Source organism: Excalfactoria chinensis, chromosome 14 (genome assembly GCF_039878825.1).
Source record: "Excalfactoria chinensis isolate bCotChi1 chromosome 14, bCotChi1.hap2, whole genome shotgun sequence".
NCBI lineage: Eukaryota > Metazoa > Chordata > Aves > Galliformes > Phasianidae > Excalfactoria > Excalfactoria chinensis.
In genome coordinates this window covers 10,196,393-10,213,132 of record NC_092838.1, presented here as the reverse complement: position 1 = coordinate 10,213,132, position 16,740 = coordinate 10,196,393, and the positions used below count along the sequence as shown (strand labels likewise).

The 16,740-nt window shown below is 44.8% G+C and overlaps 1 protein-coding gene across 2 annotated transcripts in view; it reads right to left on the bottom strand.

The window, feature by feature from the left end:
- Positions 1-16,740, bottom strand: part of TTYH3 (tweety family member 3) — a 65,948-nt gene that overhangs the window by 26,176 nt on the left and 23,032 nt on the right. For both annotated transcript variants that reach the window (XM_072348977.1, XM_072348976.1), the window contains exon 2: positions 6,069-6,238. In XM_072348977.1, the coding sequence (XP_072205078.1) occupies positions 6,069-6,238 (170 nt within the window). The remainder of the gene's footprint in view (positions 1-6,068; positions 6,239-16,740) is intronic.

The following is a 16,740-nucleotide window of genomic DNA, read 5'->3' as shown; positions in this document are numbered from 1 at the left end:
TGTTAATACAAGAACGGGGTCTTTCTTCATTAACACCATTCCTCAAATATTTTCACAATGCCAACGATGCCAATAATGAAAGAGAAAAGCCTTCTGCCTTGCTCCCTGCACAGGTGACAGTGATTAAGAAAACATAACAAAACAAAACCAACACTCTCCCACCCTTGAAAAATAGACATATCTCAGAGCCTAAGTCATGTTCAGGATAAGACAACTCAGCATCTCATCACTGCAATTACAAACTTCTAGCTTAAATTTCCCTGGTCTTGTATCAGAGCCAACAAACTCAGCTGAACCATTTTGTTGTCCAGATCAGCAGAAAACTTTAGCAGCTGCTTCTACAACCAAATAAAACCCGGGACATTCTTGACACTGAATATGCAGATTCAGACCCTTTAGTTGGCAAGTGATTTTATTCATCCCGTTCCAGTTACTATAATGCTATTCTTTCAGCACAGGCTGAACCCTGCTGCTCTGTTCTTGGTATTCCAGCACAGTTTGGTGGAAGAGGCTCAGAAGCAGCACGCTGCAGTCATTTCGTCCCTAACACCATGATACAGGTAGGTAGCTCAGCCAGTGTATTCAGATGTGCTAGGCATGCAGTGCTCCCCATCACAGGAAACAACCTGAGACAACCAGCAGCCATCCTTGCAGGCTTCCTGCCCAGCCCTGCATTACCAACTTCAGCTGCCCACAGCCAGCAAGGCACAGGCATGACTCCTATAAGACGACACTGCAGCAAAAGGAATTGGGGATGAAAGGCATTTAATTCAAATAACAAATTCCTCTGGACACGCATGCCATACATTCACTAGAGTCTACGTGCAAGATGAATTACCACATTGCTGCCCAGCTAAAGCCAGCTCTGCACTCACACTGTCTAGGAAAAGCCAGGCAATGGGGGAACTGCTGATATTTAGATTTCTATATGCTTTTGGCCTCACCTGCATCCAACAGTTGTTTCAAATCCCTGCCTACGCACAGGTAAAAGTTGCTATTGTGTAAGGCAGTTTTTAACTACATTTTTATTTGATTTAAAAGAAACAGGGGCTCTCCTTCATTGAGGCTCAGCCTTTTAAAGTAAAAATAGATATTGTAATCGGGTTATCTAGATTTATCCGTGATAGAGGCTGCTGCCCCTAGAAGGGGAGAAATGAACAAAAACAACGGCAGCAATCTAAGGAAAGAAATTATTTTACTAAATACGAGACACAATATGATACAATATAACTACAACTACTATATCAAACAAGGCAGAGAAAAAGAAAGAGAGAAAAAAGAGTCCCGGAGAACCGGGGGCCTACTGCAATCTCTAGGCGACAGGCTGGAACGTTGCTGATAGAGCGAGACGGCAGGGATGGAGCGCTCCAAAGCGAAAGACAGGGCGAAAAGAGGGACGTTCCAGCCTGGGAGCGAGATTATATGTGTGTCCTCCTTCTCTGGTGATTCATCTCTGGCCGCGTTGTCCCCTGGGATATGTAGTTTCCTCCAAGGGCTGAGTGCTCGGGATGCTGCCATTCCACAGATCTGGAGCATGAACCTTCCACACTTCCGCATACCCTCTGTTACACTTCCACATACCCTCTGTTACACTTCCACATACCCTCTGTTACACTTCCACATACCCTCTGTTACACTTCCACATACCCTCTGTTACACTTCCACATACCCTCTGTTACACTTCCACATACCCTCTGTTACACTTCCACATACCCTCTGTTACACTTCCACATACCCTCTGTTACACTTCCACATACCCTCTGTTACACTTCCACATACCACCAAAACAGTTCATACCGCACATGATGTCATGATGTAGAATATTGACAGCACAAAACCATGACAGATATACTTATTGTGACCCAACAGTGTAAGCCCTTGAGGCCAAGACAGACCACATGGCTCCATGCACAAACCCTGATAGGTTCTGCAGCCTCAGCTATAGCAGATGCCTCCCACAGTACATGACAAAATGATTGCCCAATGGGGAAGGCCTGCATTTCTGTCATGCAGCACGGATACAAAACCAGCAATCCTGAATGAGAAAGCTTTTTTTCCCACCCCAGCACCCTCTGGAAGATACAACTCCAACACATTTTCAACACTTGTATAAGAATCCATCTCTGCTTCTGCTATTCTTGTTTCTGCTGTGTTCTTCCCCCCACCACACACACTAACCTCACCTCCCAATTCCTCACCATCCCACCCCCAGTTCTTCCTCCCAGACCTACTTGTGTCAGTTCCCTGCTCCTTCCACCACCCCTGCCTCTCTCTTCCTTCCTTCTCAATAGTGTCTTTTAAATGAGAATCTGAAAATCCATCCCACCAAGCTTTTAAGGGTCATGTAATAAATCGCTCCTGCTGCTTGGTTTAGCATTTAAAAAGCCACTTGGCTGCTCATTTCACTAAGTTTTAGGAAACCTGTACACATTAATATGAGAAAACTGTGCATTTCTGAGATTAACACTCATTCCTATTGCCTATGTACCTTACCAGTTCTTTAAAGACTTAAGTGATGGGAGACGGAACAGGAGCAGGCTGTGACTTTTACATATTCATACAGAGACAACAGTATGATTTTAATTACTGCATGTTGCACACATACACTTCAGTGCTGCTTTAGAGCAAGGCCCAAGAAATTCAAGTCTGCAGAAAAAAAACCCCACACATTTCCCTGCCTTTTCCTGAAAAGCTCACTGCTGAATTTCCCTGAGGACACAGCCTTCCTATCATTTGCATGCAAGAGTTGTGTGAGCTTAGGACATGCCATGATAAAGAGACAAGGAATAGAAATCAACTGCAATTCCAAATTACTTAGCAATGTCACCCACCAAAAAAAAAATGTTTTATGGATTACACGAGGTATATGTGAACAGCAGAGCATTAATCTGACAAGGAGAACATATTCATTCCTGCTGCTGTAGAGATCTTCCAGTCGTAACACACGCTACACACAGTGAAAACCCCTGTGGATGTTCAATCACCAGTCTGAAAAGATGAGCACTAGCCATTCACATCACATCTTTAGAAATGAATAATCTAACTACACCAAGTCATCTTTAATTACAGGAACTTCATAAGGAGAGCCCTTTTTAGACTTTATGTTCTCAAGAGGAATGTTAATTTGTCTCTCTAATTACCACCTTGCACTTTAGCACCAAGGGAAAGTGCTATTACTGGCACTTGAGAAAGCAAGATTTCACCACCTATTTGTACCCATTTCTTTTAGGTATTCTCTCCAGGAAGCTTTCTACCTGCCTTCAGAGCAGAGCTTCCTTCTGGGAACACTACTGTGACCTACAGGTATTTGAGGATGAGATGATTTATATGAGATGACAACTCCCTGTACACAGAAACTGATGGAAATTACTAAGGACTCAAAATGAACTCAGTTCTCGAGGAATAATCTAGGCAAGTCCTTCCCGCAGCTTTGTGGTTCAAGCAATTTGGAAGGCACGCTAGGGAGACGGTTTGCTAGAGAACTCCAGTTAACCAGTTCTGCCTTCCTGCTGGCTCAGCATTTCCCCCTTTGCTCAGCAAGAAATAGAGAGTCATTAAGAAACAGTGACACACAATGATGCGATACTCAGTAGGATTCACTAACAGCCCTTGGGGATCACCCACTACCCAGATAAGCATGTATTAGGCATGGCTGGGCTCAAATAGTTTTAACTAGTTTTCAGCTAGGAAGCCAACAGTCTGCTCCATGGAACCTGGACAGATCAGACCAGCCTGTCTGGATCCTCTCGCTGTTTGAGCATCCAAGCTACCTGTGTTCACTTGCAAACAGCGGTGCAATCTGCCTCTCAGGTCAGCCTGCTGCCACAGACAGGTGTTCAGAAGAGCCTTATTTCCACTCATCAGAACGTCACAGCATCTGCTGCTCAGGCAGTTCTGCTGTGTGTCACGCACAGCCAGGATAGGATATATCCAGTTGACTAATCTTTAACTCTTGGTATTTAATTGGGACTTCCTGCTAGCACAGAATAGATTCCATGCTTGCTGGGAGCTGTATTTGCATTCCCAGACAAACACCGAGTGCAGACAGCCAGAAGTCATCAGTTCAAGAGCACTGTCATGTCCAGCTGCTGGCAGAGGGGCAGAACACAGAGCTCAGTCCCACAGGAGAGCAGCAGCACTCAGACAGCACCTTCAGCTCCCATGGATGATATCACCCCGCTATCACTACACAAACCAAGGACAGTGGGGAACTTTTAACATAACAAAATGGGTCCAAACAAGTATTCATGCAATATCACCGCAGTTTCCAGTAGAATCTTAATTTTTAGGATACTCCTGGATTTAATACTTGCTAAAACAAATGGTACACCAAGGATGTAAACCAACTGGTTAGATTTAGAACGAGCCTAATATGTTTTCCAGCTTGTGGCCATGACTGGGAATTGCATCAGTCTCACCAGAATTTAAATGCCGACCTTCCAACTTTAAATTGTCTCAGGCACACTTTGGGAGATATGCACAATTCCTCCTTTTCAACCTTGCCTACAATTAAAAACAAACAGAACTACCACACTGCAGCAGCTGTCTTGGACATGAATGCTGCATAACAATAGCTAACAAGTGCCTGTAGCAGCAACACAACTATAAATAGCATCAGTTGGAGCTTCTGTACAAAAGGGTTAGGACAACAGAGCTTTCAGTGGATTGGAATGGATGCAGTTGAAGCTCTTGAGATCACTAAAAATAAGGGTGACTGAAGTTGAGATTTCTTCTTTATGACTTGTTCTCTAGTTTGTCTTTCTATTCCAGGCACTTACTTACAGTCAGCAAAGCACAGGAGAAAGAGCTCTGTGCAAAGGCAGCATAATTTGCTAATGCACTAGCTCTCCAAATCACTGAGCCCTGGACTTCATAGGCAAATCTATCCTCAGCTTGCTAACCTCACAACATAGCAATGTCTGTGCTGTGGGGTTTGTTCTAGTATACTACAGGGGTTTTCTAGTCTCTCAGATATACCTTGAAAGAGTAAATAGAGAAGTCCATTAATAGCCCTTGAAGAGTTAAGCATGGCCTTCAAGGAACAGGCTTGGTGGTGGATCTAGAATGCAATCTATTAGCAATTACAGTGAGCCATGAGATGACAAAGTGCAAGCTTGTCATTGTTATCTCCTTTATCAATAGGGGACAGCTCTCAAACCCACAAATGGGAAACTCAGACCACCTGAAACCTTGACTAAGAGCAGCTCCTGCTTGGAGTCAGCAAAAAAAGAAACAACACAAAAACAACCCCAAAACCTCAGCACTCAGTGCATCTGTCCTTGGATCCCAGAGAACTCATCCTACTCAAGTTCAAACAAATTCAATCCAAAATTCTTTCCTGAAATGTGCATGCATGGTCCCACTTTCAGATATCCCACCATTGAATTTCTAGGAAATGGAAATTACATCTTCATTGACCAAAAACCAGAGTGTCTCCCAATGTCTTCTGCACATGTTCTCCACTGGCTTCTTAATTCTCTTGTTTTCAGCAACCTTTCCTTTCACCTTACCTCCATAAGTTTGCATTGTTCAGTCACGAGATGAAGCACTGCTGACACTGGCAGCATCACCAACAACCACTGCATGTTGGTATAGATGAAACTCAGCAATCCCTTACGCAGGCTCCATCTGCATGTCCACGTCCAGTCAAAACCCAACACCTCCAGACACAAAAGAATGACCTGTGCCTCTTTCTTCATAATCCACTTTCCCCATAGTTGTTCTTTATGGACACCAGGAAATCCGCACCTAGACTTGACAGTTCCTTGAACTCTGGACCCATTCTACTTAAGCATTAAACAACCAAGGAGATAGTGCCTTTGATTTACCACTTGCACAGTATCAAAGAGCAGGCCATTAGCTATTCCTTTTCACATCGCTGAAATCATTAGGCACTTCAGCAAGCGGTAGAGTAGAAGAAAATACATTACAGATCTTTAAAACACACAAATACAGAGTGGAAGAGAGATGACCGCCAACAATTACTAACTACAGGAAGCATACCACATATGAGAACAGCACATAGGATGTCCTGCACCATGGCAGAGGAGCATCCCTGCCAGCCTTACCTGCACACCAGGGTGGCGATGATGACGCACCATGCTGTACAGCAGCAGTCAGCATTCAAGTGTTCTTCACTCTTTCGGTGGCGGCAGCAGAGCCAGAAGGAGTAGAACAAAAGGAAGAGCAGGTCCAGAGCCAGGCAGGAGAGAGCGATGCCACCCAGCAGCAGCAGGGCCTGTGGGAAACAAAAGCCATCATCACCCACGGCCACCTCGAGCCTGCAGTGCAGGCTGCAAGCAGGGCCTGGAGACCTGAGCAGTAATGCAGTGCTGAAGGGCAACTCTGGAAACCAGCTGTTAGGTAGGGGGTTTTGCTTTGCTTCCAGAAGCCATAAACAGGAGACTTGCAGCCTCACTTCCTCCTCCTGCCTTGACTCAGTGATACCACATCCTGCCTCTGAATCACAAGGAGCTGAGCCATTTTGTCCACCCCGGTCCACAAACAGTCAAAGTCAATCAGGGAAGGTTTCCTCTTTGCTCCAGATCAGAGGTCAGCAGATTTAGAGAGAGGAAAAAAAATAAATAAACAGTTCAGCCAGCTGCCTCTATCTGTACAGTCCTTTAATCCTCATGAATAAATATGCAGGGTTCTTCATTAGAAATCCAAGTGCATGAGTAGGTCTGAAAGGGGGTGGAATTTATAATACATGAATGAGACTGAATTAAAAAGAAAAAAATAAAAGAATGCCAGTGCAACTGTCCTAGATAGGCCTAGAATAAGTGCTAAAACCTTCATACATCACCCATCCACTTAAAAATATACAGCAAAACTAATGCAGGTGCTACAGACACAGCAGCTCAAAGTAGTCACAAGCTGAGGTAGTAAACCTCTCATTGATGTGATCTCACAAAGATGATAAAGGGCCTGAAGAAGTGAAATCACTTCTAACACCAAATCCAGCCACCCTATCTCATGTGAATGAATGAAATAAAGGCTGTTATTTCATGTAGAAGAGTTTGAGGGCACACCCTTGGCTAGTGGTAACAAATGCCAATGTACCATAAGCATCATTAAAGGCCCTAAGTTTCCATCAGTCCCTAATACTGAAAAGGCAGGCATAGTATCAGCAAATGTAACACAAAGGTTTAGGCTTTTTAAATTAGCATCCCTTCTCCTCCTGGGAATGCCACAGTTGCAACAAAGATCTTCAACAAAGTTTATGAACGCTTCTAAGCCAGAATGGTAACAAATTCCTCTTCAATAAAGTTTTTCTTTCCCTTCCCTCCCCCCCAGCTTGCTCTGTAGGTACCTCCCAGCTGGGTTATTATCCTGGCAAGCTACACAAGCCACACAACACTGGAACATACTTCCCAGCCAAGCCAACATCAGTGTTTACAGGCTGTAGTGCCCATCAACCATTCATAATGAGATTCATGCTCATTAGGGCTGTCTGCTGCGTCACAGATATTCCATGTTGTGCCGTGCTGCTTGCCTCCACAGCCCGAAGGAACCAACCCAAAGCTCAGAGCCATGCCAGGGATGCTGAATGCCTACAGGTGCAGCTTTCCCAAACCAAACAGCTGAAACTCCGTCCCCCTATAGGAACTGAACCTTGGGATTTTTGAGAGAGAGAGAAGTGGGGGTGGAAGGGAAAAAGCACAATCCCCCTTTCCCATGATTATGCCAGATGGTGTGAGCTGCTCGAGTTCCTGAGCAGAGAGAGGCCTTCGAGAGGGAAGCTGCCTTCAGAGACCCAAAGTTCTCCCACTTCTAAAGGCCTGCCATGCACAAGCACTCAATACTAAATTAACCAGCACATTCGGCGTACCAAAGCTCCTCAGGGACGCTGGCTATTTTTTAAACACTTCAGGCTGCTGCAACGCCAAGCTTTCCTGCACTGCATGCCTGCACTTCTTTGCTCACACCCTCAGCCCTCCCGCACACACCAGCAGGCACTGCTGCTGGAAAGCAGAGCACACCAAAAATCTTCTCCAACAGACTCTGTATCAGCAAGAAAGTCACTGCAGCTCCAGATGTGGAGGAACAGATCCCGTCAAATGGGGGAGAAAAGAAAAAAGGGGGAAAGCCTCCTAAAAAGATTGCTGTGCACCAAACAACCTGAAGTCCTCGCTTTGAAGGGACACTTTAACATATGCTGAATGTAAGCACTTAGCCAAAAGGACTTGGCTGCCCAGTGCACCAAGATCTGTGTTTCATTTTCTAGAGAATATTTGTTTTCCATTAATGGATATGTGCCATGACAACAAGTGAAATCATCCAGCAGAGCAGTTATTAATCTTTTTGACTGATGAGTCAGTTTAGGACCCAGAGATGGCTGGCAGGGAAAGCCTGGTTGTAACCACAGATATGCCTGAGCCTGCTTCTCAGGATTAAATAACAGTATTTAAAAAGGGAGGCTGAGGTTGGATAAGCCCTCAGACATTTTATCCTGCAACACTAAATCTGGGACTCGGTTACCCAAGGCCACATTATCCCGAGTAAATGTAAAGTTATGCACTGGGCCTTTTGCCACAAAAGAGCATCAATTTGTCTTTGAACATTTGCTGAACTATCAGAACCTTTATCGCAAATGATGCATGAACTGCCCTTACAGGAAAACGGAGACAACTTGGAGGAGCAACATTTTACCACTGCGCTGACATTAATGGCAGAGACAGAGACAGAGCAGTCCCTGAAAATGAGCGTAAATCCAAGTGGTATCAGCCAGGCTGGCAGGAGACAAAGCTACGGTGTTCAGAAGCTCTTTCAAAATAAAAGCTAACAGTGGCATACAGGGACGTAACCAAGAGCAGCACTGCTAGCTTGGAAAGGCACCGTGAAACCTGAACGCTCTTGGTCTCGTGCAGGAACGTGCTCAACAGCCTCCTGCAGTGTTAACTGCCTTCCTCAGCTCAGACTGGCTGCCAGGGTTTATGGCATCCACCCACTCAATGGGAATAAGAAGCGAAAAGGGGCAGAAAACATCTAGGTTCTCTTGCAGAGAGAGGCACCATCATAGTAGGAAATACAGGGCATGGCAAGAAGCTCCCACAAGAAAAACACCCCTGCGCTGGTTAGCTTGATTGAGCCAGGAGCTTGCACACTGCACCTGGGTACCTTTAGGTGCTGATATTGCACCCAAGGACATATATGCTGACTGGCCTTAAGTGCAGCACAATTCACAGCCTCCAGGACCTTCTGTTATTGCAGACATTCAACCAACATGCAGCCCTGTCTACTGGATGACAAATGCCCACACAAAACAGCTGTTTGCAGCTCACTCCAACCACAAGTTCCCAACTGTGACCTACGGCATTACGTTCATGAATGTCTCTCTCATCTCTGTGGTCCTGGAAGGCTAATTTCTGCTGCTGAAACTGCACTTAAGGGATGGATGCTCCATTCCATCCCACCCAGCAGGAAGTGGCCTCACATAAGAAATTGCCATCGCAAATGCAGTTAAGAAAGAGAGTATCAATCTACACAACAAAAAAAGGGCTATACAAGGTACATCCGAATACATTTCCTAATAGAGGGAAGCTCAAAATAAAGATGAAACACTGTGAAACAGGAGGTAAGTGTTGGACTGCACTCACAGGAGTGTCGAGATCTAACATTGCCAGAAGAGCTGCTGGTTCATCATCTGACTACAGAGGAGTGAGGGCTTGAGGGAGTCCTCCCACCTCCACCTCTCCCTGCCACAAAGGTTACTTGGCACAATAAATCCTGGCACCAGCACAGGGTTAGAAAGTTAATCCTGAATAAGCACATGGATTATTTTGAATCAGTGTGCATTAACTGAAGTTTTACCCATTTCAAACTATCCAGCTTCCAATAACCGCACTTTCTTGACCTAAGCTATATTAGCAGCAACACGGCATAGTGAACAACCATTCACATGGAATAGGAAATAGTTATTTCTGGATAGCATTGCTATTTTATTACTAGTTATAAAGTCCACTAAAACCTCAAGAAGAAACTTGAGACCAAAGCTGAAAGCCCTCAGGTGGTTTCTGAAAATCACGCTGTTTTGCTTTTAATCTTCCTTCAATGGTTTAAAAATTATTTCATCTTAAACTTTGCAATTCCAACCCACAGGACAAAAATATAAAACCCAGCAGCTATAGCTTTTGAGCATCCCAACAACAGGGCTGTATTAATCATTGCCAGATTGAAAACCATTTTATAGTTCTATCTTAAAGTTGGCATTGGCCAGAAAACAAAAAGCTTTCCATTCAATCTGCAAACTAACGTTCCTTCTGGATTTCCATGCAGCCACTTAAGATTGTGATAATAAAACAGACAGAAGAGGTTAAAGGAGTGTGGGAAGAAAAAAAACGTTCACCCAGAAGAACAAATGAAGCAAACTGGGCTGCTGCCAAAGCAGCACTCATCTCTATTTATTCCATGAAGGACGGAAGTCTTCCTAGCAAGAAAAGAAACTTCTGTGGGATAGCATCAAGCCCACCCTCCTTTCTACACCTTTTTTGCAGACCTTAGAGCATCTGAGGAGCTTATGTACTCACAGATAAGTAATTATGTCCTACTAAACCAAACTCTGTGTAATGCTGGCAATGAAAGCAACACATTTTGACCATCAGCTTGTTCTGAATGTGCTGCTGTGAGTTCAGAGGCTTGACTTTCATTTCATCTCCCTTCTGATGGGAAGAGTTGCATGTGGTGTTCATTGAGGTGCTTCACTGTCTCGAGATGTCATTCATCCCACAGCCTCTAGAGAAGGGGGAACACAGGCAACCATGCATTGGCAAATCTAATCGGGAAAGCGGTGGGGGCTGGGGGGTGACATGGAAGCTGCTACTGATCTCAGCACCAAACCATCCCTATCTCCTCTGCCTGGGGAACAGGCCTTCCCAGGCCAATTACTGTATTCAACACAGCTGAGAGCCAGGCTGGGCAGGAAACGTGCTGTGGAAGAGCCTTTTCCCACGGTACTGGGATGTATTCTCCTTCATTAGGGATCCCTCAGCAGAGAGGAAGAGCACCATGGAAACAGAGGACAGGTTCTACTGTCTTATCTCCTTATACAGACATCTCCCAGGGAATGCACGCTGTACAGAAGTGCAGTACATTATGGATAGATGTACTAACAGCAAGTCCACACTGGAGTAGCAATATAGGCCAACACCTCGCCTTTGGCTTTTCTGGCTACTGGCTTTCCTTTCTGGGAAAAAAAGGGAAATGCCAAGGATTATGTCATGCTTCTTTATTTTTACTCTTAAAATCACCTGAGGATAATACACCAGGCTAGAACAGATCCGCAGTTGAAACATCTAACATGACTACATAGCTCAAATCTATTCAGCCAGGCTGGGTAAATACATGGGCTGGTTTCCTCCGTCCTGAGAAACAACCTACACAGGTAAGGGCATTCTGGAGTTAATTGGAATTAGAGCTTTGAACTAAAGCCACTTTAATTACAAATGAGCGTTCACACAGGGATTTACTGTAGTTTAACTAGAATGGCCTTAATTCAATGCAGTTTAATTCACTTTAGTGCATTTAAAGTGGTTTAACTAATCTGCTTTGAATTTATTTCTCCAGTTAATTCAGATTAAATTCTCAAGTGCTCTTGTACAGGCAACGACTGAGAACAAGGCTAGGTTGATTAAAAATTTATCACCATTTCCTCCATGCTAACATTCTGACCTCTTACTTCATAATTAAAGACTTTCCATGTTGCCTTTATATTTGGTCCAACTCACAGAAGCCAGCAACGTTGAGGCCAAAAAGGTAAGGCCCTTCAGACATGCTGTTTGTTGCAATAACCTGCACACGTTGCAGTCAGCACCAGAGTTTGGTTGAGAACTGTGGTTTAACAGTTTATAGTGCAGGTACATCTAGACACCTCAGCTTCCATAGGTTGCATGGTGGCGGGTGCTTGAATTCCAGCACAGCATCTCACCACACAAACCAAAGAGAGATGCAGAGCACTAAGTAGAAAGGATTTGCTTAACAATTGGGTTGGATTTTTTTCCTGCCCACGAATGCAGATCTAATCCATGCTAATCAGCAGTGAACGCTGGCATTCTAGTGGGTTGAAGTCAAATAACAATCCTTTTATTCCCTTAGCTGTTACCAACTCAGCAATCTCCATCTTACACAGCAAGGAACCATTCCCAGAGGTAAGGGGGTCCTCCAAACTGGATGTTCTTATCCCTAGTTTCTCCATAATGCTGGCTGAAAGCCTCTCTGCACTACAGTGATGAAAAGAATGAGACACTCTCACCAAATTCAGTTTCCACTGACAGGTCCCCATAGACTCAATCTTTATTAAATGAGGCTTAGCTCAGAACTGGCAGCTTGTCAAATGAGCATTCTCGCTGAAAAGGCGGATTTCCTTCCTGGGGATTCTGCAGATTCCCTTGCAGAGCTCTAAAAAAAAAAAATAGCCATGGATGCACTGGTGCTCAATGCACGTCTTTGCCCCCAAATCCCAGATCAGCAAAATGTGTAAGGAACCCCCTTGAGAACTTCAGCTTTAGAAGTTTACTTTCTGCTATCATTCCCAGCTGGATGAAGTTAAGCCTATTAGCTTTGCTTGAAGACAAAGATCAAATAAATATTGGGAACGTGAAGGTGAAGGGCTCCAAAGGGAGCACTGGAAGAGTTCAACGGGTCTCTTCTGCACAGCTGATGCACACATTTGTCCAGCTCACCCATGCCAGACCTGCACAGTCCCCAAAACCATTCCCTTTCCCACATGGGATGAGCTCACACCATCCTGCCCAACAGTGGTCCCTATACTCAGTCTTTTAAAAGCAACTTCATTTCCTTGCTTAGAAAGCTGTATCATCCATTAAAGTCTTAAAATCCAATCGCCTCACAAGGTAATTTTCCAGTAAAGTGGATAATGGAAAGAAACTCTGTGCTATAAAGGCAGTATGAATTTAATGCTCCTTGAACTCAGGGATAAGCAAGTACTGCCTGCATTACCTGGCTCCAGTCCAAGTGCTGTATAAATTCCCATGCCAACACGACTCCCCATCCCCAGCGTTTCTGCGGGAGCTGGGCTCCACTCTCTCTTGCCTGGAACTCCCCGAAGGCGAGATGCAGCACAGCCAAGCTGCCTGTTGCACGCAGCCACAGGCTGGGGTTTGCTTGCATAGCTCAGCACGTGACCTTAGCAGCACTGGTATATTTTAAAAAAGGCAGGAAATGCTTAGGCCTGAAGCCCAGTGACTTAATCCAATTTCCCCCCTCTTTCCCTTCCCCCTTCTACAACGTGGGCTCTCAGACAATGCATTTCATTTAGAGGGGAAAAATCTCATACGTGCCTATCCTTGCTCACTATCAAGCAAAGTGTTTGGACACCACATTTGCTACCTATCTATGCTGACCACACATAGACAACACCAGTCTCAAGGATTTTCTTTCATACCCCCCATCTGTCAGGCATTTGTGTTCTACTGCAGGCTACCAGCCCTCTTTAGTTGCTACTATTTCTTATGAGATATGGTTTTAAGCACAAGTATTCATGTGGCTCCTATGCATCATAAGAGCTCTGCCTACATTTTGGTATGGGCAGTTATATGCACCCCCTTCTACTACCCTGCTCCTCTTCAGGACCCAGAGCCTGTTTTATTTCCCCCAGGATAGAATAGGGAATGACATAGTGCTGGTTTATATTAAAAGCCATATTTAGGATCACAGCAGTACTACTTGGTCTGCTTAATCCTCTCTTAAAACTGCTAAGCAAATCAGAGAGCATCAGCCACTAGAGTTCAAACAACCAGCTCTCAGCTCAGGCTTCTCAAGCAGGAGCAGCCCAGCACCTGCCACAGTTCAACCCACAGCAGTCAGACAACAACCTGCTCTGAGAAAGGCTTACACGTGCCTTTTCTATTTGGAAGTGGAAATGCAAAGCACTGGGGAAGGACAGTGGAAAAAAGAACCTCTCCTAAGCAAAACAGAAAACAAAAACCTTATCCCAGCTATGGAAACTTCACTCAACAGAACACCCACCTATCAACAGGATAAGTTCATCCCTTCATCAGGGACAGTAGTTTCCACAGGAGTGACAGATGCAGATAACGTGGTTGTTTCCATCATCATTCAACATTATTTTTGACTTGCTGGGTTGTCTTCAGTGATTCAATATCACATCACACACACTAGTTAAGAAGCCTTTGGAAAAACCTGAACAAATAGCATATGCATCCTGCTGCATATAGAGCATGCACAGACGTACAGCACAAGCATTCTTCCTTTCATACAGTGCTGGCATCTTCTCCATGCATCTCGTGATTTGCAAACATATCCAAGCAGGGAAAAACGGATCAAGTGTGGCCACTTCGTAACTATACCCCGGGAGTTCAAATAAAAACACCCACTCTCCAAATTTGCCTCCAAAATTTCCATATGACAGAAGTTCATTTTAACAGATTTATTTATATTTTTAAACAATGGCACTTGGACTGAAGCAGTTACAGAAAGTCAGACAGGTTGCCTTCCACACTTTTCCACTGTAGGACCCCCAAAGGGCATCCTACCCCCTTAGGGACATCACTTTGCAGCCTTCCACCTCCAATAATTTCAGTGGGGCTGGAACCCAAAGAGTCAACTATTGGAATTTCAGAGAGTCCACTAATGGAACATAAACAAGTAAGGAAGCTCACTCACTACGGGGAGAAGGGATGCTGTATGGGCAAAGAAAAGCAGCAGGGTTACCTCTGTTCTCAAGTAATGTGTGTAAATAGCACATTCCAGCATCTAACCAGATGAGCTCACTTTTAAGGAGACTGTCCAGGGTAGAGCAGTGGTTTCGTGGCAAGACTCAGAACTGATCTGCAAAAGAACACTAAGCACTTTTTAATTGGAAGCAATGAATTTGCCCTCCTTGCAATCAGAGGGATTGTAGAAGCATTCCCACTGTACTGCAGGAACACAAGAAGTCCGTAGAAACCCAGGAGAGACAAAAATACTTAAGACAAACATAGATAACATAATCACTGCTGTGCCAGTGGGGGAGTGTTCCTGAATCATTTACAGAATGATATCTTGCCCAGAAAACTGTGCATGGCAGCACCTCTGCAGGCACCCATTTATATTTTAGGGTATTGGGTTTTTTTTGCCATACAATCACTGCTGCATACAACAAACTCAACCATATCAACATTCCACAATCTTAAACATTTCAGTGAAATCCCAACCCATTGTGCTGTTGCTAGCTGTCCTTAGGACATAATTCCTACGTGAAGCCAGCTTTAAGGCAGCACATTGGCCATGAGGAGAAACCCCAAAAGATTGGATGTGGCAGCCTGCCCCATGGTCTGGAGATCTCCTCTATGAGCTGGGAGGGATGCAGACCCCTGACCCACCTGTGGGCCACAGATCTGAGCTGATGTGCCTACACAAAGAACGCGGACATGCAGACTAGCAGTGATGAGGGCTGCATTTCTCACCTTAAATTCACCCCAAAACTTCCTCTTTGAAGCTACAGCACTGGGGTTAAAAGGAAAAAAATACAAAGGAAATCTCTTCCCTCAACACAAGCAGTTTATTTCCCTCCCCCAAGAGAAACTCAGTTCCTGTGCAGGAAGCATTTTCACACTGCATCTTCCTTGACTTTGTTTGCATTTTTGTTTTGTTTTCCCCTTTTTATTAAAGGAGGAAAAGAAAACTCTCAAAAAAACCCTCCAGGACAAAGACAACCAATATTCATTATTGGGAACCAATATTCACTTCAAACCCAGGAACAAAAAAAATACCATAGAGAGACTAAGAGAGGAAACAGATCAAAAAACCTCCACGCCAGCCAAGACCCACCGCAGTCACAGCTGGAGCCTTTGCTCCTGCACCACTGACACGGCCGGCAGCCCCATTAAACACTTCTCTGCAGCCCGTGCACGGGAAGCACAGAGCAAAGAAAGGCCTCACGTAGGCTCCTCGCCAGCACTGAGAAGGGATGAGGGCCTCTGGTAGCTGTGCTGAAGAGAATAGCTATGTGAGCAGCGATGCTTTCTTTACAGCTTTTGCCATGAATTGCTGCGGAGCTGCAGATAGTCCACACAGCAACTGGGTGCAGAACGATGCTGCTGCCTTGAGAGCAGCATTCTGGCAAGTGGTCTGCATGTCCAGCTTTTCCATACCACTGTCCTGTTGCTGTGCTAGGAACAGCGGTCCATGTGGTCCTTCAATTCACATCCCAAACACCACTCCTGAGAACAGGGCAAGAGTAAGTGTGCATACAGATTGCAAAGCCATGCAGTTAAAGGTGAAATCCAGTGCCACCAAATGCATTACAGAGGGCATCCCACTTGACAGCCTCAGATCTCAGCATCTCTTCACTGTTTCTCCATTTTCCAGTGGCATCTGGGAGGAGGGGGGAAATAGTTCCCTCCCAGCTCAGCAATACCAGGCTTCTATCACATACTTAGGGACAAGCGTGCCTTCCTTCCTTCCTTCACCACCAAGTCCTGGGAAAATATAAGGATGGTCAAATACGTTGCTGCACCAGTAGTCACAGCAGTTAGTAGAAGTGTGTATTTGTACCACTTTATCCTACAGGATTTCTTGTTAGCTGCTTTTCCCAACAGATGCATCATTGACACCAGAAATCAAAGCGCTCTGAAGGTAAGCTAATACACTCTCTTTCAGAGATCCTCCCATCCTGCTCACACATAATGCTGCTCCCAGACCTCAAGTCCTGCAGCACAGGCATTCATTCATTCTTCTCAACTGCATTTTAAGATCAATTTTACAGGAGAGTTCCCAGAG